The sequence below is a fragment of the Poecile atricapillus genome, chromosome 2, assembly GCF_030490865.1.
Source record: "Poecile atricapillus isolate bPoeAtr1 chromosome 2, bPoeAtr1.hap1, whole genome shotgun sequence".
Lineage (NCBI taxonomy): Eukaryota > Metazoa > Chordata > Aves > Passeriformes > Paridae > Poecile > Poecile atricapillus.
The window spans coordinates 44,824,240-44,846,624 of record NC_081250.1 but is presented as its reverse complement, the minus strand read 5'-3'; the positions used below and the strand labels follow the sequence as shown (position 1 = coordinate 44,846,624).

Here is a 22,385-nt window from a genome sequence, read left to right as displayed (position 1 = left end):
ATATTCTGATTTTCCCCATTGCAATAGCAGTAAAGACCATGTTGTTACAAACCCAGCATGAATTAAACACAGCTGTGGCTAACTTCAGGGTTCAAGGGGCAAGCAGACAAGATCTGAAGCAGATCCTTGAGCCAATACCTTCATTTCATACATCTTCCACTCCAGTCATTATATCTGCCCACAATTCTTGGATCATTCAGTCCTTTGACATAAGAGGTATTCAAACAATTTATAGCAATGCTGTGACTTTATGGATCAAAATGTTGGCAAATGACCAGATTGAATTTGTTTACTTTTTATTCTTTTTTACAATTGTTTCTTAATTGCTTGAAATAGCTTTCTTTTTTCTTTGTGTCAGTTATAGATAGCAAAGTCACATGCATGAAAAAAAACCTAAGAAACAAAATCACTGCATCTGTACAAACTGCATCTTGTAAGGACACTTTCTAACTGCAGACATGAAATATTTGAAAAACATACCTAAAAGAAATATGTGATCTTATGTAACACCTTTGCTGAAGTACCTGGGGACACAGGTGGTCCATAAAATTAATACAATTATTTAAATAGAAATGCTTCTGGTTTTGTGGGGTTTAATTATTCTTACCGTTCATTTAAATGATACATAAAAGATGAATTTTCAGATTTGCCTGTCATATCTAAAAGCTTAGAGAAAGAAGAAATAGAGTATTTTGAACAGCAGCATCTTTAGAAAGTTGAAGAAAATATGCATTTAAGTGCTGTGGCAAAAATCTCTGCACACTAAGATGTCCTTTTCAAGAGGGGGGAAAAAATCTAAAGAAAATGGGACTGATAGAAAAATGTGGGAAAGAAAGGTCATCTTGAATTGATCAGGATGATATAATGGGACAGTGCAAATTCCTATGAAATCTTTAAGAGCTCCTAATGAAGGGAAAGAGCACTGAAATGTTATCACTTAAATGTGGGAAGAAAAGAAAATCCAAAGTTGAAAGTCTACCAACTCCATTAAGTGGATTCACAAAAATTTCCAATGAGTATGGAGTTCCTTTGATTTGGCGTTGTACTTTCCCCTGCAGATGACAGATATTAATGAAAAAGGATGGATGATTTGGACATGGCCAAACGAATCTTTGTTTAATTCAGATTCTCCAGCCTGCTCTTTCTAACAGTAAAGGAGGCAGCTCTAGCTCTCTGGGTGCTCAGCACGATGTGCTAGGGATGTAGGGGGAGGAAGGGCTTCTCCACTTCTCTGTGTGACTGGGGACATGCTTTCTCCACCTGTCCTTGTAGTGATGAGGTTGTGCTGAGACTGGGAGATGTGTGGTTTCAGCCAGGGATGGCATAGCCATACTGCAGTAGAGGTGTGGAGGGCATAAGTGAGCTTTTGAGATACAATTTCTCAATGTAGTTCTAAACCCCAAAGCACTCAACTTCCCCTCTCCCCAATATTTTAAACTACATATAAAAAAAAAAACCAGACACAGTTAAGCACTGTTGAAACATTTTTTTTTCTATTTGTGTATTTGTTTAAAAACCCCATATTAATTTTTAATATCCACTGATGCTGCTCATGTGCTTTCCCTTTCGAGTTGGCACACACAAACAGGTGCACTCCATCACACACGTGACTCTTTCAATACTGATTCATCTTCTTACATTTTCTTCCAGTGTGGTGAGCTGCTCATCGAGTCTGACGGGATCTGTGTCCAGCGGGAGGGTTCCTCTTCCTCTGTCCTGAATGTCATCTGGGAAATCACAGGGACTGGTGGATTCTGCTATCAGTTCTTCGGTGGCATTGATGACTTTCAGGACTTCTGTAGATATGTTGCAGAGAGAGACAGCAGAGTACTTCTATTTTGTTACAAGAACAGACAGAGAAAACAACAGCAATAAATTAGCATAGAGGGGTAAGATATAAATCACCTTCTACTAGCCACAGCTTCAGCCATGCCAAAACCATATCCATGGCTCTCTGCTGCAAACAGACACAAGAACCATATAATGGAATTGGAATTTATTTACCTTTTCCTCCTTCTCTTTCTCACATACTCACACTGCTACAGCATGCAAAGTAATATACACATGCAATTCTTCAACAACCCAATTCTCCTGGATGGATGGTCCAAACCTTATTCCAAAGGAGCACACAAATATCCAGCTTTAAACCCTAAGCGAGCTACATAAAGCTGGTTTTGCAAAAGTGTTTTAAACATGTTTTAAAACACAATTTTCCGTTTTGGATACTGGCAAAGAGATGTGCAATCATCTATGTCTGTATCCACAGGAGCCATTTCATTGCAGATGCAATCATGGGAAAGCAATCTTCAGCAGCTCTGTAAGGACAGCATTTCACTAAAATGCTTACTATGAATTAAACAATCACCCCAAAAAAACAAAGACTGGGCTATAAGTGTGGAAACACTTGTATCCTTTTATTTTTTAAAAATTTCAATTTACCTATTTTTTTAATATGGAATGAATTATATCAGATACCAAGGAAAAACACACAGTTTTATAGATTTTTTTAAAAACAACTGAAAACCTTTTTATCAGTGTTCCTTCCTTGTAATTTGTAATTAACTGTCCTGATTCTTATGATTCTCACATTGCTTTAAGCTTCAGGACAACTCCTCTGATGAAGGAATAAAATTTCATCTGATGTACCGTTAAGCACAAAGCTCAACGTCCAAACTATACAGCTTGGAGACTCAGCCAAAGCTTGTTGAAGCCAATAAAAATACTGTCACTGAATATATGTGCAATACCTTTAGTGTTGTTTTGCCTAAAAGAAAGTGTGGAAAAATTTAAACCAAAATTTAATTCATTCCTCAAACCTTCACATACTTGTGCATGTGAATTAGGGGCTCACCTGTCTGTAAATCTGCTCACAAAGTATCCGTGGATCACTACTGAGGAAATGGACAGTCTTTGGATTCTATTCAGTAAATTCAATGGTACAGGAGAGTATAACTGATTAAAAATGTTTATAGGCAGGATACAGGAGAAATAATATTCTTTTGATTCCCACAATTTCTGATGAGTTAAACTGGAAACCCACTTTCATTATCTCTTTCCTTTCATCAGCCGTCCATTCTTATGCTAGATAAGACTTTTACTGAAAAGCTACATTTTTAGCAGTACATACTCAATTGTTGGGAATCAATACATTAAGGCATCTTTAGCACTATTACTCATCTGAATAACAAGAAATAATTAGAATGAGAGATTAAAGAGAAGAAGAACAAAGCAAATACCATATGCTACAGCACTCCATCTTTGGCTTCTTAGGATAGCCAGCACAGCCCCAGACAAGCAGGCCTGGAACTCTCTTACTGAGAACAAATACTTGAACCCCCTGAATAGCCTACTGGTTTCTTCCATTTATTTTCACAAGTGCCAATTAGGTTAAAAACAGATCAATAATTTTATAGAAAAGAAGGGAAAAAAATCAATGCTACTTTCTTTTATTATTTACTTCCACAAGTACCTAGCTCTTATATTCTGTGAGTAGTGAACAAAAAGGATGAAGGCCAGACACTACATATTCTTCATCATATTTACTGATGTATGTTCTCCATTTCAAGAACTGTAGCCTCACTTTAGTGTTCATTATTTCTTAATTTTTTTATTTCCTTTATAGTTAATGATGAATTTCAAAAGAAGATTAAATTAAATTTAAAAAAGTTATTTTTATATCACAATATCAGAATCCATATTGGCATTCTTCACAGAACAATTGCAATAAAATATTTTTTCTGTTTTCCAAGTTGTCTGTGATGGGAATCTTTGTGAAATCAAGATTTTGAGTAAAAAATAGTCTAGCATAGAATTAAATAGAATATCTTTTCATTTGGAAGATGATGAATGATCACCTAGTCCAGCTACACCTGACTAGTTCAGGGCTGACCAAAAGTTAAAGCATGTCCTTAAAGACATTGTCCAAATGCCTATTATACATTGACAGGGGTGGGCACTGACCACCTCTCTAGGAAGCCAATGTTTGAGCAACCTCAGAGTGAAGAAATGCTTCCTAATGTCCAATCTAATCCTCCTTGTAAAAAGATGGATACTCAGTTAATGTTTTTCCATATGTTGTATCCTCCTTTTGAGCAACTGGTAAAACAGCTCATGTTCCAAAGTGGTCAGTTTGCAAATATAGTGAGGTACTCCATATATAATTATTTAACATGTGTAATGGGAAAAACCCAACATAAATTTAAAAAAATAAAATAAAAAAAGAAAATGTTTTGCAGGGTTTTAGTTGTTCATAGATTCTCCCTTCCCTGACCACCCATGTCAAACTCAGGATTTACAAGATCATATAAAAATCACCTCAAATTCACAGACACACACACAAGATCATCCTGGTAGGTGGTTTTCAAATTGCTCCAAACACCTTTTGGTTGTCTAATTTATCTTGCCCTTGTAGGAAAGGTCATTGTTTACACCTCTAAGTGACTCACAGAGACAGCTGTCATGCCATGATGCAGGCTCTGTCTTGTCAAGCAAGTCAGAGAATTAATATGCATGTGGTAGATGCAGAAAGCAATCTCTGGTAGAAATATCCAGCACAGGAAAGGTACGTGCAACCATTCTTCTCAAAACTCTGGGATGCATTTGGATTTCAGCTGTGCTACCCTACTTCTAAATTAACACCACCACTCCCAACCCAAATCCATCCCACAGACCAAGTATGAATGTTTCTACTAGTTATGAGAATTATTTTTTTTAACTGAATTTGAGACTAAGCATCTAATGGAATGAGGAAGACATGCATTTATCCTTTTTATGATAATTAACATCCATGGTCACCAACATGCTAAGGACACTGCCACAAGAACCTTCTCAATTTCTCTGAGTTCGTTCTTTGTGGTTGAGTCTTAAACCAATGCAATGCTAAAAATGTGTATGTATGCAAGCATACATACATGTTTGCACTGAATATAAGAAATATCTTGAAAAACTTCTTTACTGTCATTTCTGTTTGTCAGATGGAAAGTGTTCCTGTTTTGAGAAGATTATGTTTCAGTGGTCTAAAGATAAAGTGGTCTTGATGACTGTTAGCCACTTCCCTTTCCTTCTGCTGTCTCTCCTTTCCCTGTTGATGCTGACAATATTTCCTGTGCTGTTTAACTCAAGCATGCTACACTGGAAGGTGATTTATAGACCATTATTTGCATTCTTGCACAAGTAACAGAAGGAAAACAGGATGATAAAACTGAAGCAATATTAAGTACCCAAACTGCTAAGAGCAGGTGAGCTTTAAGTGTTTGTATGCATTTCAGCAGCCTGTGACATTTTCACATCCTTTCCATGAACATTATGGCTTTTATTTTTGATTCTCTTAAAATAGTTAAGTTCTCTATCACCAGCACTATTTATTTCTGCCCGTTGTACTCAGCCATTAGCGTTTTCCTTTTTTCTGCCACTAAGATGTCATCATTAGGCTCTTTTAAAGAGCATGGGAGGGGGTGACATGCAATTCAACAGAGAACAGTGACATCAACAGCTACAGCAAGAACACCTTTCCATCACTAGCAGTCCTGGCAGTATTGACCACATCCTTGATGACTTGTGGTACAATCATTTTTAGCTCCAGTGTCAAGGCGTTATATCATGCACTGAGTCACAGTCAATATCCCTCTTTTTATGTAAGGAGCTATGGGGAGCTGGGGATAAGGTAAGTTTTGCTTTGCCACTGATTAATGTATCCTTTCAGAGTAGCCTGACACTGAATCCAAGCTGTGTGAACACAAAAGCCAACCCCAAACCTGTCTTCCTCATCTCCCCACCCTATGGGAATTCATTTTAGAGTGTTGAGAAGGCCCCGAAAAAGCCCAATGAAAGTCCTTCGCAGGGCAGCAAAATCTGTGACACAAGTCACAGTGTGGGAAGAAAAGAGACATCAATGCCCAGCTATCTGTGGCAGTTGTCAATCCTGACCTTCAAAAGATCTTTGGCCCAAAGTGAGTCCTAACCACTCATTACCATGAAAACTGTGAGGAAAAAAAAAAAAGGCTAAATTTTGCCTGGCTGTTTTATGGCAGACAAGTATACCATGATAAACTGTGATATCAAGGAATTACTCTTCTGTTCAAGTTTAAGACTTCCTGCCTTGACCTTTAACATCAACATCTTCATTTATGGGCATTCCTTTAGAAAAAGAAAGTAAAATTACCTTACAGGCTGAGAGCTATTATTCTACTTATATTCTCCAAAGTATAACACAGAGAAATTAAGTCTGTCTTTTTGAATGTGCTAGGTAATTCTGAATATTACATTTTACTAATTCAATCCACTGTCCTAATGTAGTTACAGATTTTACGCCTATCAACTTTTAATGCCTTATTTCTAGAGACAATCATGAGAAAGGAAGTGATTTTCCAAGAAGTGAAATATTATAGGCTAAGCTGGAAATTAAAATATTTACATCTTAAAATCCACACAAGAATATAATCTACAATGGACACAGACTGATGACATTACACAACTGGAAAAACACTTTTTCTTTAATGTCACCATTGATATTTTTACTAAATAAAATCAAGATAATTAAAAGATGATTAAAAATCATAAGACAAAAATTAAGAGCAAGGAAAAAAAAGAAAAAAATGAGAGAAGTGTCTTCCTAAATTAAGCATCAACTTCTAACACCAAAAAAAGGAATTCTTATTTTATGACTGAGAGAATGATGTATGACATACTAAAAATGGCAGGTATTTTAAAATAGAAGATAAGCATATATTTGCTCAGGGAATATAACAAAAATATTTTTTAATATGTGATCCTCATAAGCTGAGGTTCAAATAGCACAGAATATGAAACCTCTTTCCACCTAAAAGAATGATAAGCAACAGCCACTAGCAGCAAAGTGGGAAAAGATCTACTTACTGTACAAACTCTACAATGAATTAAGGGTTTTGATTATTTTTTTAAATTGAGAGCTTAGAAAGATTTTTGAAGGCCACTATGGTCAGAAAACTTCCTTCCAAATTTCTTAATATAGGTGAGTACATGAGAATAGAAAGTTCATACACCTTATCTTTGTCTTCTGTTCTTCTTTACTGATAAAACCAAATTTTCATCACAAGGCCAAACAAAAGCACCAGTCTGCTTCACATATTAACTGTGATTATAAAATAATTTTCTGCAATGATTATTGGTTGTGGCCTAAAGGTACAATTTTTCGGGCCTGATATTTCCAGGAAAACATTTTGAGTTTGAGAATATTGATTGGGAAATGTGGAAACCCTCAATATCATGTCATGGCATCTCTTACTACATAAGAGATGTAAAAAGACACAAACAAAACAAAACTTTCTCACCTGCTGCAATACAGTGGATAAAAACTGCAGCTTTAAATGAAGATCAAAAGCCTTTTGTTTTTCCTAGATAGTGGGAAAGCAGTTAAATAAAAAGGCAGAAAAGTTATATTAACAGCTACAGAGGTTAACAACTGTATAGGTTCAGACTTACAGGGAAGTTTGGGATAAACAGCAAGGATAAAGAAATTACCAAGATTAAAATAGCATAAAATTTAGATTTTACATATATTACTAAAATATTTAAAATAAAGCAATGCCTAATTTAATTTTATTTGTGAGATTTAGACCATCAGACTTCATTGGAACAGACATTGCAAATTACACACAACTGTTTATAAAATGAAACAGAGGGAAAATATTATTTCTACCATCACAAAAAGTATCACTAGGAATGGAAAAATACTTTTGCAGCAGTGTTAAGAAGAAGAAGAAAAGCCAGCTATCTTCACTTTTGGAGTGTACACGGCAGCAATTTGGACAGTAGTTACCGAAGAGTCTGTACCCCACTTACGCCACAGTGAGATGCCCATGTGGGAAACACCTTGGCTAAGTTATGCCTTGTGCCAAATCACTTCCTACTGTTTGCTGCTCTCCCTCTCCTGCCCTCACTGTCACAAAACAGACAAGTAAAACCCTTCACATTACAAGTCTCCAGTGACCAGCAAGTAGGTTTACAGTAATCTCCCTCATTTCCTTAGGTCTTTTTAAACAGAACTGACTGGTTTTGCCTTGAAGTAATGACAAAACCACAGTTGCCCTGATGGCTGTGCTGTGACACAAGTATTTTCCAGCTGAGGAGCAGCATGTCCTTGAAACTCTTCCAGCTAGATCTGAAAGAGCTCAGCTTTCACTGCCAAGTCTCAGGGTAGCTTACAAAAGAAGACAAAATAGTAGTAAAAAATAGTCTATTTTCCCACCATTTTGTTCCAGCAGCTTACACTAATGTTCACTGATTTTCTGCAACTGTATCTCTAGAATAGCTTGGACATTTTCTCCCTAAGTAAATAAATCTTTGGCAAGGAGAGAACTGAAGGAGATTTCCCTTGCAGGCACACTGGACAGAGCTGGCTTGGGTGTGCATGCACGCAAGTGTCAAAACTGAGACTGTGAGAAAAAAGCTGTTTACAAATTCCCCATGTGAAGGCAGCTGAAGTGTTACCTCTTCTACCCTTCACCAGTAGATCCAACAGGGCTTTGATTCAGTTGCTTAAACACAGGTAGACAAAGTGTGATTTGAAACAGCTTGAAGTATGTGAGGATTTTAAAACAACGCTGTCAGATATGACACTGACCTGGGAGATTCACATTTCTTCTGGACTAGCAGCTTAAGGTGCTGTGGGACACTCTAAGATATCTCAGATGTTCTATCTACATCCATATTTATGCAATTTTATTGAGCCCAGAAAGCATCAGAATTGGAGGTACACAAACATCACTGCCTGCTTTTGAAAACTTTGAAAAATAAATGTTCGTGGTTTTAATGCTTGAAATGGAAGACTCATATTTTGACAAAATAAACTTAGAATCAGCTTGGTATTTCAAGCTAAAGACTGATTAATAGCAAATACATGGGATAAATACCTTGAATGGGAATTCTGTCCAGCAAACCACTTAAACCTCAGTTTAAAACTGAACATATACTCGACCGCTTTGTTAAATTCAGATCTTAAAACTTTGGATCCATTAGCCCAATGTGAAGACTCTTGTCTCATACCTCTTTTCACCTTCCCTAACCAAAATAATTTTTTTCTCTGCTGTCATTCAAAATCCTATGCATAGGTTATCTGCTGTTCATAAACCTTACAGATGACTTTTTACAATGCTGCCCACATTCAGTTTTCAATCGTGGACTTTGGGAGACTGCCCAGATAATTAACATAACCTTAAAACCAATGATCCATGAAAACACAAGAATTAGTCTGAGCATCTTGCACACAAAAATGTGAAACAACAGACACTCAAATACCTTCCAAACTGTCAACCCAGGAAGATATCGTGGTACTACACTGTTCACCATTACTACCATAATAGCAGCAATGTAGTAAAGCTAATGTGCTTACCCTGCTGTGTTTTCTGGCCGAATGTGATCCATGTGATTCTCCTTTAGAAATTTTTACTCAGAGACTTCTAAAGCTTTTAGGCATATAAAGCTGGATGGCAGTTTCCTGTAAACTCCTGCCTGAACCAACACACCAGCCAAAATACCCAGGAATTCAGGCAGTTTCAGGATAATGTTCACATAAACATCTTCTATGAGGACAGGGCCTGCACAAATGCCTAAAGAAGCCCAACCACCAGGAGACACAGGCTCACCCTCAGTATAACAGCACTGCTGTTTCAGCATCCCAGACATCCCTGCCATGGTGCTTCAACAGGTCTGTGGCACACAGGAGGGGTTCACTGGCATGTGCATGTCCAGTGCTGCTCTCCAGCTCCATCCAGGCTGTGAGTAGATGTCTCTCCAGCAACCAAGTCCAGTGAGCCCCACGCTTGCCTGACCTCCCTTACTGAGCCCTGGCCACCCCCTGCAAGGCCAGCCCTGAGCATGGCCACCAGCATACACACGAGGGAGCTGGCCCTTTCTTCTGCAGTAATGTGCACCCACATGCACAGCTATTGGCTATTCTTGCTAAACAGAGTGAGCCCAGGCAGATTTTCTGAAAAGTGTCAATCTCACTATACCAGTAGTCGAATAGTGTTAATTTACCTAGTGAAAAAATTTAAGATGTACTCTCCTGAAACAAAGGAAATAGGTCTCTGGCAAAAACCAACATGAAAATGTTAATCATAGCTCATACTTTCCCCAAAATAAAGCTTTTTAAAGCCTAAGAAGAATAAAATGTTTCCAGAGAATGGAAGCATTAATATTTAATGAAAAGATTATTTATGCTGTTATTCATACTGTCAAGAGACTCGTGAGTTTTCCCTTTGGAAACGGGATCCCGCTGCGCTACCTAGCAAACTCACTTAGAGGTTGTCACTCAGAAAAGAGCTGTGTCATGTAGTAATGTCAAAAGACAGCGCTAGAATTTAAACAGTTACTAAGCCTTGGTTATAAGGTTCTCTGAGCAGAAGTAAAAGCATAAAGGGAATTAAGGAAATTCCTTAAGCACACAGCACATTCCATCTAATGGAAAGAGGAGAGAAACTCCCCGTTACATGGAAGTTTAACTCACTTGCTAATATGTATATCTTGAGCAAGTTGTAGTACTAAGTAGAAGGAGAAAAAATACCAAGAGTAAGGTGTTAACAACTATTTCATTTTTTATGCTATGTGAGCAATTAAAAAAAAAATGGCAGAAGCTAACCTGTTTTTTAACATAATCTCTATAGTTTCTGATAAAGTGGTCACAGGCATAGACTGCATTTAAAATGTAGACTGACAAAATCACCTTCTAGAGTGTAATTCTGGCATACACTATGAAATAAAAATCCAGTCAATTTATCTTCATGAAAACATTAAAAGAGAAGGAGAATGGATGGAGGAGAGTACAGACTAAATACATTCCATTTATCATACTTACCACTCTCAGGATCAGTACCATTAAGATACTTCAATGAGAATTTACATTTTGCTTTTCTCTTTAGGCATTCATATAGGGTTTAGTGGAGTAAAGCAAAAAATAACCAACCAATAAAAAAAAAAACCAACAAAAAAGTAAGACAGAAAGAATTGTGCAAATTATTGTGCTAGTACACGATGTTTCACTAAGACAGCAGTTGCACAATTTGAATTTTGGTTTGTTTACGCCTGAAGTTTAGTGGGGCTGAAGGCCAACTCTACCCTAAGCATGGCTTTTGGTGAAAACCATGGCCTTTCACTGCACAACTAAGACAAATGGACTTTTCAGGGCTCTGCATACCCCAGAAAGACCATGAGATACTTCTGTAGCTTAATAAGCACAAAATATTTCCCATAAAATAAAGTCTGCTTCAGGATTATGTTTGTTTTAAAATGAGAGCTGTGAATCTCCACAAGACCATTTTAGGCAATCACAAACTGAAGGATAATGAAAATCAGGGTGCTGAAAATCTAAGAAGATTTAAGTCTAAGTCCCAAAATTAACTTGTGTTAATTAATACCAACCGAAATCCTCAGGTATCCCAGATGAACTAAATCATTAACTCAAAGGTCATCATATTCAAATTTGCATCTTAGAGGCAGACATATTGGATCTTTATTTATCAATAACAGGATGGGGCTGCAGGTAGGCACTCCTTGAGCATTTTATTTAGCATCAGTCTTATCAGTACAAGGTGACAGATGAAAGATGTTGAAAGCTCATGCTATTACAACAACTTCCAAATTCTCTTGGTTAAAATGCCTTTTTAAAAACTTTCTAGCTAATAGCATAATGTTAAAAGCTTATGAGCATTTGTTTAAGCCAGTCATTAAAACTACACGTACACTTTGCTTCTAACAACGCTTGCTTTTTATAATTTAAAAACAATGTATAAAGCTTCATTATTAAACGTATATTTTTCTATTATCTTGTTTATTATATTTTCTAAGGCCTATCTCTACACAGTCTTATTGTTTCCTGTCTTTGCATATCTGCATTTTTGCATTCTTCTGTTCTCAGATCTGCTTTCACACAGCTTCTGAGAGTTTTTTACCTTTTCTATTTCCCACAATGACGTACAACTCAAAAGCTCAATTTGAAGTGAGAACTAAGAATCCATAAATGCCAAACAACTTCAGCTAAACTCTCCATTAAACTAACTCTCCATTAAAGATAATTTTTTCCACCGCTTCAGATCATAGGATACTAAATACTCTTTTAAAAGCATCAGCTCAATGTGTGATTCCATGAGATTCCCAGTTTCCATTAAAACAGAAGTCCAGGGTTTTAAAGGTGCTGACAAGTGAAGGTCAGATAAGCACCAGGTACTTAATTTCCAGTGATTCAAAACCAGCATGTGTTTTTAAGTCTTATCCTATTGTGAGGAATACGAGAACTAAAAAATCCCAGCCATTTAAAGTTGCTGAAGTGTTCCAGAATAAATTTATGAGAACATAAGATTAAAGGCTAACAAAGACAAGCAGCATGGCTAAAATATAAGTAAGATGGCTGAAGTACAGTATTTATGTTCAAGAACAGAAAGCCAGAATCTAGGCACTCCAGGTCTCATTTTAATGGTGCAGAACTAATGCTTCTGTATATTTAATTTGAAACCTGATGCACAGGTCAGAAGGCTGTTTCTGACCAATAATGTCGAGTGCTAGCCTGAAAGATCTGTAAATCCCTACAAGTGCGTTCTCCAAAAATCCGTCTTTTTCAAGAGACTTTGGAACTTCCGGCTTTGAAGGCATCTAAAATTACTGGTTGCCTAAAAATAGGTTTCCTATGCTTGTCTTTCACATGACTTCTACTCATCCTAATGTTATTGCATCTTTTATGAGTTGAGGTATGTCTGTATTTTAGACTGCCACCACAGCCCCAACTAGTATTATACATTGTCATCATCAGTATTTCTTTGTAAGACATTGGCCAGCCAACTTTCCAGAGAGAAGGCACGTGTCAGAAGATTTTAAAGTATCTTTAAGGACAACTGTCAAGAATAAGAATGAAAGCAGTGTGCTTGTTTCTCTACACCTGGAAAAGGTTCCCCTGCTGAATTCCAGACCATGAAGAGTACTGGAGTATTCTGGTTTCTTTATTATAGACAAAAAGAGTATATACTATGACCATTAACGATGAGAACTTTTTTAACCAAATCAAATAAAGGATTAGGAACTCCAAGCATTCCTTTTTTTGCTGAACATGGTAAGCCCTTCCTTATTAAAACTTAAGAAAATTTTATCGAGGAAAATATATTAATCTTTGCTTCATTTTAAATAACTGATATACAAATTTTAAAGAAATAGCAAAATTAGGAGAGAAAAAACCCAACAAATATTACTTTGTAGATGCATGCAGATGAATAAGTACACCAAAAACATACAGTCACCATTTTCTGTGCTCAGTTCTCTATACAGAAGCTTTTCAGAAATTTCTTTACAGCCTTTAATTCTGGATTTAATTTGCATCATGTTATAACCCCAGCTAGCCCATATATGATGTTGTGATATTGCTGTTTTGTCTTTGCAAACCAAATAAAAACAAATTAAATGCTGCTAACAAGCTCTGACAATAAAGACTTTATGCGATTTCTTTGGAAAGGTTGTGTGTATGTCAAGGAGGCATTTGCACACATGGTAACAAAAGTATTTACACTCTTGTGTAGTCCAGGGCTAAATAACTCAGAATCAGAGAGTCAAACACTCCTTACATTTAGAATGTAAAGGGATCACCTAATACAACTCTTCTGCTCAAAGAACATGCCCAGGGCCATGTCCAGCCAGATTTTGATTATAACCAAGGCCACAGACTCTACAATCTTTCTGGGAAACCTATTCCAGTATTTAAATACCATCACAGTGAAAAACTTTTTTATTTGGATGGGATTTTCTTGTATTCCAGTTTGTGCCCACTGCTTCCATTCCTGTCAGTGGAAAGAGTTCCATTTCCACTTCATTTCCCACAATAAACACTCCTCACTCTTCCCTATCAGGTATTTAAACACATTGAAGAGATTTTCCCAAGCCTTCTCTTCTTTTTTTGGATAGACAATGCCAGCTCTTTCAGCCTCTCCTCATATGACAGATGCCCCAGTTTTTTAATGATCTCTGTGGCCCTTCACAGGACTCATTTCAGTGTGTCCATGTGTACCTTGTACCTTTTGGAACCCAAAACAGAACACAGCACTCCAGAAATGGCCTCACAAATACTGAAGAGAGGTGCATAATCTAATCACTTCCCAGGTGCAGGACTTGCATTTTTCTTTGCATTTGATTGCTGAAAGTCTTGTTAAAGCCAAAATAAACAATATTCATAGCTCTGAATGTCTCAGATTGACATGATATTTCGAAGATGAACTCACAATGACATGGGCCAGTTCCCTCAGGTCTTGGAAGCTCAGACACCATGTACATGTGCACATCCCAATTTTTGAAATATTTGCTAACCTGATCCTCCTCTACCAAGGATAAGTCTTCACTGCTCCAGGCTTTCCCATAGGTCTCAGGGGCCTGGGATTCTTGAGGGAAAATCTTACCTGTAAACTGAGGTGAAAACAATGTTGTGTAGCAGCCTTTTCCACATTCTGTGTCACCAGATCACTGTAGTAGTGAGCCCAACTTTCCCTCATCTGCCTTTTGCTGCTGATGGACCTATAGAAGACTTTTTTTTCCCTTTGTGTCTCTTGGCAGATTCAGCTCCAGATGGGCACTGGCTTTTGTGACAGCATTCCTGCACACTTCAGCTGCATCTCTATTGTCTGCCTGGATGACTCGATCCTGTATCGAGTACACCTCCCACTGTATTAGTTCTTCATATAATTTGAACAAAACACCTTTCGAATTATGACAAATAGATTTCCTTTAGAGAATTGTCCACATCTCTTGTCAAAGCTCAGCTGCTGTGCACACGATGCCCCAAAAGGAAGTCAAGATATGCAGCAGACTAGAATAAGCCTAAGTGCTTAAGGAATAAGAGTGCTTGACTGGCAAGGGGCAGCACTGGGCTCCTATAGCACCAAATTCAAGCATACCAAAAGATCTGAAAAGAAATTCAGAGGTAGAAACAGAAGAGAGGAGGTGGTAAATCCTGTGAGTGACACTGAAATCTGGTATCTCACTGTAAGGGTGAAATGGTACAAATGAAGGATTCTCAGGCACCATCAGAACTGACACTGAATTTCAGTTTCATTAGAAAATGTTACTGTTCTCAGAAGCCTATTAGCTGGCAAGGTAACAGGGTTGGAAAGCTTTAAAGAAACACTAATTATTTTGGTAGAGACACAAAAGAAGAATCTATGCCATCAGGATGAACAAGATGATACTGCAAAGAGAGGAGCAACTAAAAGGATGGAAAAAACCACTTAAACTGTCTGGTTAGCAAGGACAAAAAAATGACGTAATTCCATTAATATTACCCAGTTAACAGTTTTGTTGCTCAAGCTAAGTTCCCTGCTTGGAACTGATGCTGCAGGCTGTCTGTTCCTCACAGAGAGGAAAACACACCTTAACTGAACTTTTATCTGCACAAGCAGTTCAGGCTCAGACTGGTATAAAGGACCTCAGGTTTTTTTAAGCAACTGTGTTCAGTTTTCTAGCCAGAATTTTCTCTTTTTGCATTCTAACTCTTACAGTACTATTTCCGCTCCTTTACAACTACCACTTACCTTCTTTAACTCTTCTTGAATACTTCTGCCATTTTCCTCTGAGGACAAACTCTCCTTCTGGTTTTCCACATCTATTCCAGGTTCTGATTCTTGTTCTTCACCAGATGATGTTTCCTTGTCACTCATTTTAGCAGCAAGCTGAAATAACCTGGATTTAAGCTCATCCTCCATAAGTTCAGGCTTGACATCATGGTGCTGATCCTCATTGCTTATATCAGTTTCTGATAAATCATCAAAATCCTACAAAGACATTAGAGAAAAAGATATAATTCCTGTGTAGGCACAGAAAGAAAAAACAAACAGCTTTCTAGAAAACTATAGGTATGATCACTCTGCAGGGAAGCTAGACAGAAAACACATTAAGTGTTCTGATAAAAAAGGAATGCCAGTAAACCAACACTTTCTGGATTATATTCATCATTCCTGCTTACTTTCATGTTACCTAAAAAGGAACTATCTAAATCATTGTGTATATGTGTGCAACTAATAAAACATGCCCGTATTTCCCATTCCCAGCACTGCCACCCCTCACAGACACAGTGCAGATAAAAATGCAGTGTGGGAATGAAATAACCTGTAACCTGGCAGCTGTGTTCAGCTTTCAGTTGAAAGCTGTGCTCGCATTCCCTGACTGCTTGGTCTTGAGCATTATCCATGTTCTTCTTAAAGACTGCTGGAAACAACTTTTGAAAAACTTCTCTTTTGGTACGTGATGTTGCTTAAGACTGTCAGCTTTCCCAGTGATTATTTGCATGTAGATCCTCTGCAGAGATGACTTTTTTCCAAATGCCAATCTCCTTGGAACAAGTTCAGTCTTCAGGAGCCCCTCTATTCTGACTCTTGGATCCTTAAAGCTGGGAAACACTTAAAGGGTCAGTTAAATACAGTGGGTGCTACAGACTCAGCCACAAGTCCCTTTGGAAGCTGAAGAGAAGCAAAATCAGGGTGCCTGCCCAGCATTTAATAAGGTGGAAAAGGGGTTAGTTTTGTGACAAAATTTGAGAATATCTCATAGTTGTTCTAAAAACTAATCCCCAGGTATCAATTCATTTTCTGGATCTGTTCTGTCTGATTAGAACCCAATTTGCCCTGATTTCCACTACATTCCCTGGAGAGACAGGCACCTCCCAAAGGAACCTGCTCCACCTATAGCATTTGCTGCCTTCTGGAAATGTTCTCTCTCTGCTGACTGCTGAGAGAAAGTTTTGAATCATTAGCTTGTCTGGTGCTTCAGCCAAGCCCATGAAATAAAATGGTATTAGGTGGGTTTAAAAGTGACAGATATTTTGAAATGGAGCATAATTGTGCAAAACCACCCAGAAGGAGGCTATGAAGAATTCAGCATGGAACCAGAGTGGTAGGCACATCTCAGCAGGTCTAGGAGGATGACTTGGAGCAATTCTCAGAGATGAAATTATTCCTATCTGCCTTAGGATCTCATACTGTGACAAGACCAGACACTGCTAGAGAGACTAAAATCTGTGTTCTCTCTTCCATTCATTTGGAAATACACAAACAGGAGCAGCTGCAGCAGCACTGCTCAGGGGTGAACCAATTACCTCCAGTTCTCACAGGAAATGTTAACTCTGCCCACTCCCTCACAAACCCTACCCACCAAACTGCTTTTAATGGATTGACACATGGTGTTCATAATGTCAGTTCTCATCCTTCATACAGTAAACTGTCCTGGAGTGCTCAGCACTTTCACAGTGTTCTGGACAATTTCTGTCTGCAGTTATTTGCAATTCAATCAATTACACAACTGAATTATTGCTTTATAGCAATATTCATCCTTCAGGATGCAGAAGACCCTTTTAGAAAACCAGGATTTGATGGAACAACAACAGAAACTTGAGAGCTACAATAGAAGGGCAACCATGGATTTATGCTGAAATTCTTTTCCCAAACAATCAGCTTTTGCAGAATAAAGAGCTTTTTCTGCTAAAAAGCTGTTCAATGATCAAAAACAAGATTTCAAACCAGCATGTTTTCACTTCAGTTTTATAATAGGACATGCTTTTATATACATGTAAAAGACTGGTGTATTTCACCTCTTAAATTAAAAATGTCTATCATAATGGTGTTTCCTCAAACTGCAAGAGAAGTTTTCTTGAGACATTTCTTGCACATCACTCCACAACTCATTACAAATATCAGTGTTACACCCCAACCAACAATTTGCCAATGACCAGTACTCACAAATCACTAAACTACTATAAAAAAAATCCCTGAAACTTGTTGCTGAATCAATCAGTCCATCAATTTGTACCCAGTAAAGAAACAATTATAACTTATGTGATACACAGGATACAAAGCACAGCTAAACTGTGCACTTGTGTTTTATGAGAATACAGTTTAGTGAAGATATAGCTCATTAAACCTGAGCTATTTGCAGCTAGGTATCTAGTCTAAGCTAATTACTGGAACCCCTCTTTACTTGAATTACCTCCATTTATTTAATTGGTACCTCCAAAAACCTGCTCTCATCTACCTAAACACTTTGTTTAGGATTACAGCTGTGCCCTAGGGATGTGGGCTTACTCTAGCAGTGCTGATGAACATTGAGCACAGTTTACCTGGAGGTCAAGTCTGCAAGGAAAGAAGAAAATCCCATTCTATGCAGACATTTGAGCAGATCAAGCTTGTTAAGATAATAATTTGGCAATTTTTTTTAAATGAGCTTACAGATATATAAAATCTAGTGGGAGCAAAGAGGGAGGCTGGCAGTCCAGAGTGGTGGACTTTCCCATGCTTCCTCCTCACAGCTGTACTGACAGACTTCACTGTGCAGCAGGACATGTGTGAGTCCTCTGGGGGCTTCTTAAATAGATGTGCTCAACTTTAGATGCTTAGCAGCTTTATTGGAGTAGCAATGCACATATACACCCATGGGAAGCACCACTGGTTAATCTAAAGAATCTGTATTGACAACAGCAATATGACAACTTCTCTTGATCCTGAGAAAAGACCAGTCTTCATAGGATCACACATGGCAGCAACTTAAAGATCTTTTTGTTAAGACTGCCAGCACAGATGAAAGTCATGAGATGCCTTGGCAACCCCAGGGTCTCATTCAGCATTAGCTAAATCTGTGTTCTGAATACACATTATTTCTTGGGGGAGGACTCATCTTGAGAGTATTGACTGTATTATAACTGGGCTCAGGTATGTCTATTACTCCTTTTTTAGCTTTCTAACCTCCTTTAAATGAGCAGATTATCCATATTGGCTAGATCTGTTAATTCCTGTGCACATGCAGAGATAATGGTACATTACACTGCTGCACTTTGTGGTCTCTGTTAATAGCAGGCTGCTTGACTTGTGTGTTGGGCTTTTCAGAGAGTGGCAGCAAATTATTTGTGAGGAGATTATACTTCTTTCATGGACTGACAAGTTAAAAAATGCATTAGCAGCCATGAAAACAATAAAATAAATAAATTGAAAAGTACTATTATTATTTAGTAGATGCTGCGTTAAATTTTGTTATTCTTTACTGTTCACGTTTTTTCTTTCTGGTAAGTTTAATGACATTTTTGTGTCATTATACAAATCAATGTGTAAATTCCCATTTGCATTTATCAGCAGTGTATAATGCTAAGAACTGCAAACAAGAATAAAGGGCTACCATTTTATCTGAAAACTGAGTTTCTGTGAGAGCTTGGCAGACTGACACAGCCACAAACCCAGTTTCACTAAAAGAAAATCAAGTGTTTCTATGCAAGCATAAGTCCTTCAGGAGACAATGAATACAAGAAATACACTTTTACTCATAAATAGTGTCCAAATCCTTGCACACAAATTGCTGATAACACAATCAGAGTGGACAAAAACCAAATACAAAAAAGGATGTTCCAGAACAAAATCCATGTTAAACTATAAATTCCTGAGAGAAAGTTCCCTTTGTACAGAAAACAAAAAATTGGAAACTAAAATTTTTAGGAGAATACACAAATTGTGAGGTTTGCAGGCAGTTTCTCAACAAGAGCCAGAGTGATTTCAGGGAACTGTTTTCAAAGAATACATCCCAAGCGCCATCCCATGGGAACAGGCAGTCTGACAGTGCTCACCCCTTACCTGGCTGTGGGGCAGGAGGGCTGTAATTAACACATGAGGTCTCCTGATTAAAGGAACAAACTCTTAATGAGGGCACTTCTTTCACTTGAAGCAATTAAGCCCCTCCACTTTGCATCAGAAGCATAAGAACTTCAGCTACATTAAGCAGCAATCATATCCTTCTCTCAAAAAGATAATGAGAGCCAATATATCAATATTATCATTACTAAAAATATCAACTACCATTATAATTATTAATAATAAGAGCAGATAACAATTGGTGGCTTGAGTGTCCATTTTTTGTAAAAAGTTACCATTTTAAAAACTGTCATAAAAAGCAAAGTTGTATTTTCCAGTTCAGTTGCCACAGAAATATAAGACTTTTGTGGTACATAAGCAATCAGATATTTTTTATAGCAGGACTTGGGTTTTATCAGGACAGTTTTCATATCTTGCTTCATGACTGTGTTTATGGCATCTCTACAGACAGATCAGTAAAGGAGCTTGTTCTTTTACTTATCATTAAGCAAAAAATTCCACATATACAGCACATCTTGGTATCTGTTCTCAGGTTTCCCCTACTAAGTCACTGAAGACTTTGAACAAAAAATTCTCTCTCAGCGACAAAGTTGGCATTCCACTGTTGTGTCTAAAATATATTAAAAAAACCCCAACAATAACAACAAAAAAACCCCATGCATTATCCTAGATTAGGGTAATGCACAGCATTATCCTAATCTAGGAACTGTATCCTTATCTAAAAATACCTGACTTTAAATTGAAATTCAGTTGTGAGTTATGAACTGACTGCAGTTTTTCCAGAACATAACTGCCTACAACTCTCTAGACTCAGAGCAAAGAAGAAAAAGGGCTTGTTTCCATCTCACTGAGAAACGTGGACAGTAGAAAACAAAGCAACCTTCACTGTTTGAAAATTAAAAATGAAACCCTAACTTTTAGATTGATAAATTGAGATTCTGTTCTACAATGCTGATGAAAACATAATGGTTAACAAATTATCATTTTATTATTACAGTGCAGTCAAATAAGATTATATTCCAACGCAGTAAAGTACTGAAAAAGTGTGTTTCTTCACTGCAGTTGACATAATTAGTTATTCAGTGTCTAACATCTTGGTTCAACAAAAGTTTCGAAGACTTTGTATCATCTCTGCAAACTTTGCATAATCTCATCATGTGTAAAAGCTATGCCTGGTTTCAGACCTGCAGTCAATCTTTCTTAAGTCTATGCTGTCTGCAGTTCTTCATACACCTACACTATAATTTTGTAGAACTGTTTATATGCAAGGCTCTCCCTGCTGCAGCCTCAATCATTTTACCAAGATCAATACATTATTCTGGGGAATATATGAACCTGTGACATCCCTTTAATCTCATTTTCCTGAGCAATGTAAATGATGTCTGGCTAATTCATTTTCAAACATTAAATCAGGTTCCTTACATGCATGACAATTTTACTTGCTTCCTAGAATTGTTCAACCATGCAGCATCCTTGCTCTAAACTGTGCTAGTCAGTCCGCTCCTGGTGCCAGTAGTGCTTGTTTGCCAGAGGCTGGAGTAAAAGTTCTACAAATGTGAGAACCAGCTGTCAAATCAGCCACCCCTGTGTGTGTGTGTATGTCCAAACACAAAGTAAACACAGGCAAACCCACCCATACAGAAACTTCCTAGCGAGAATTTAACTGCTTTGTAAACAGTGGCATGATCTGGAGGCAGTGTGCCTCTGCTTGCCCCACTGAGGCTGAGGGAGCAGGGGAGCAAGAACAGTCTCCTTTAGCCTCAAGGGTAAAATGAAGGGGAGAGTGGGTTAGAATCCCGAATCTCGCACTTTCAGCACAACAGAGAGGTTCCACAAGACAAAGCAACTCACAAAAGACATGGAAAGAAGAATACTTTCCCATATCAGCTTGCACTTTGGAGCACACACTAAGTTGCTAAAGGATGCCATCGTGGATGTTTGGGAAGCACCCTGCCTTTCTGACCTCACCTGGATGAGCATGGGGGTTGTTTAGATTAGATATTACCAAAAATTTCTTCACAGAAAGGATTATCCAGCACTGTAATAGGCTTCCCAGGGAATGGTTGATTCACCATACATGGAAGTATTTAAAAGATGAGTAGTCTTGGCACTTAGGGACAATGTTTAGTGGTCAACCCTGCAGAGCAGGGTTAACTGCTGGCCTTGATGATCTCAAAAGTGTTTCCAATCTAAATGATTCTATGATTCTATAATATCTTCAGGACATTCTCTGTGAACTCCGATCTTCCATGCTCTGCATAATGTCTATTGTGACTAGGAAGACACAGTATTAATACAGACACATAGAGATCATGCACATATACACAAAGCCAGAAAGCTAAATGCATAGGATATGGTATAGGATATTGTCTTTGTGCAGTCCCTGTAAAGCCCTGTAATTCTTCCTGATGTTCTAAGAAGTCAATAATGGCCACTGATGTGTCATCAGATCACATTATAATACATCATACTCCCCTTCAACAACTGTTGATTTTATATATATGAGGACATGAGTATAAATGAATCAGTACAGAACACCCCAAACACCCACACTCTGTCCTAAAAGCACATGGAATGGGTAAGAATTAATGACATCCAGCATTAAAGGCCTGCTGAAATCCTAGAGTCCTAATACTGACTTTCAATCGGCTGTACTGATGTTTTTCTATAGGAAATACAAGCTAGTTTCACAGGGAAAGAAGAACTGTTCCAGGCTAAATTTGGTCAGATAGCTTTAAAACTGAATCAGGCTGCTCATAA

At 37.7% G+C, this 22,385-nt stretch overlaps 1 protein-coding gene across 1 annotated transcript in view; it reads right to left on the bottom strand.

The window, feature by feature from the left end:
- MYRIP (myosin VIIA and Rab interacting protein) overlaps nucleotides 1-22,385 on the bottom strand; it is a 207,506-nt gene that overhangs the window by 7,333 nt on the left and 177,788 nt on the right. The window contains exons 11-12 of the mRNA XM_058831882.1: nucleotides 15,534-15,773; nucleotides 1,639-1,833 (exon numbers count right to left, since the gene is read on the bottom strand). Of these exons, the coding sequence (XP_058687865.1) occupies nucleotides 1,639-1,833; nucleotides 15,534-15,773 (435 nt within the window). The remainder of the gene's footprint in view (nucleotides 1-1,638; nucleotides 1,834-15,533; nucleotides 15,774-22,385) is intronic.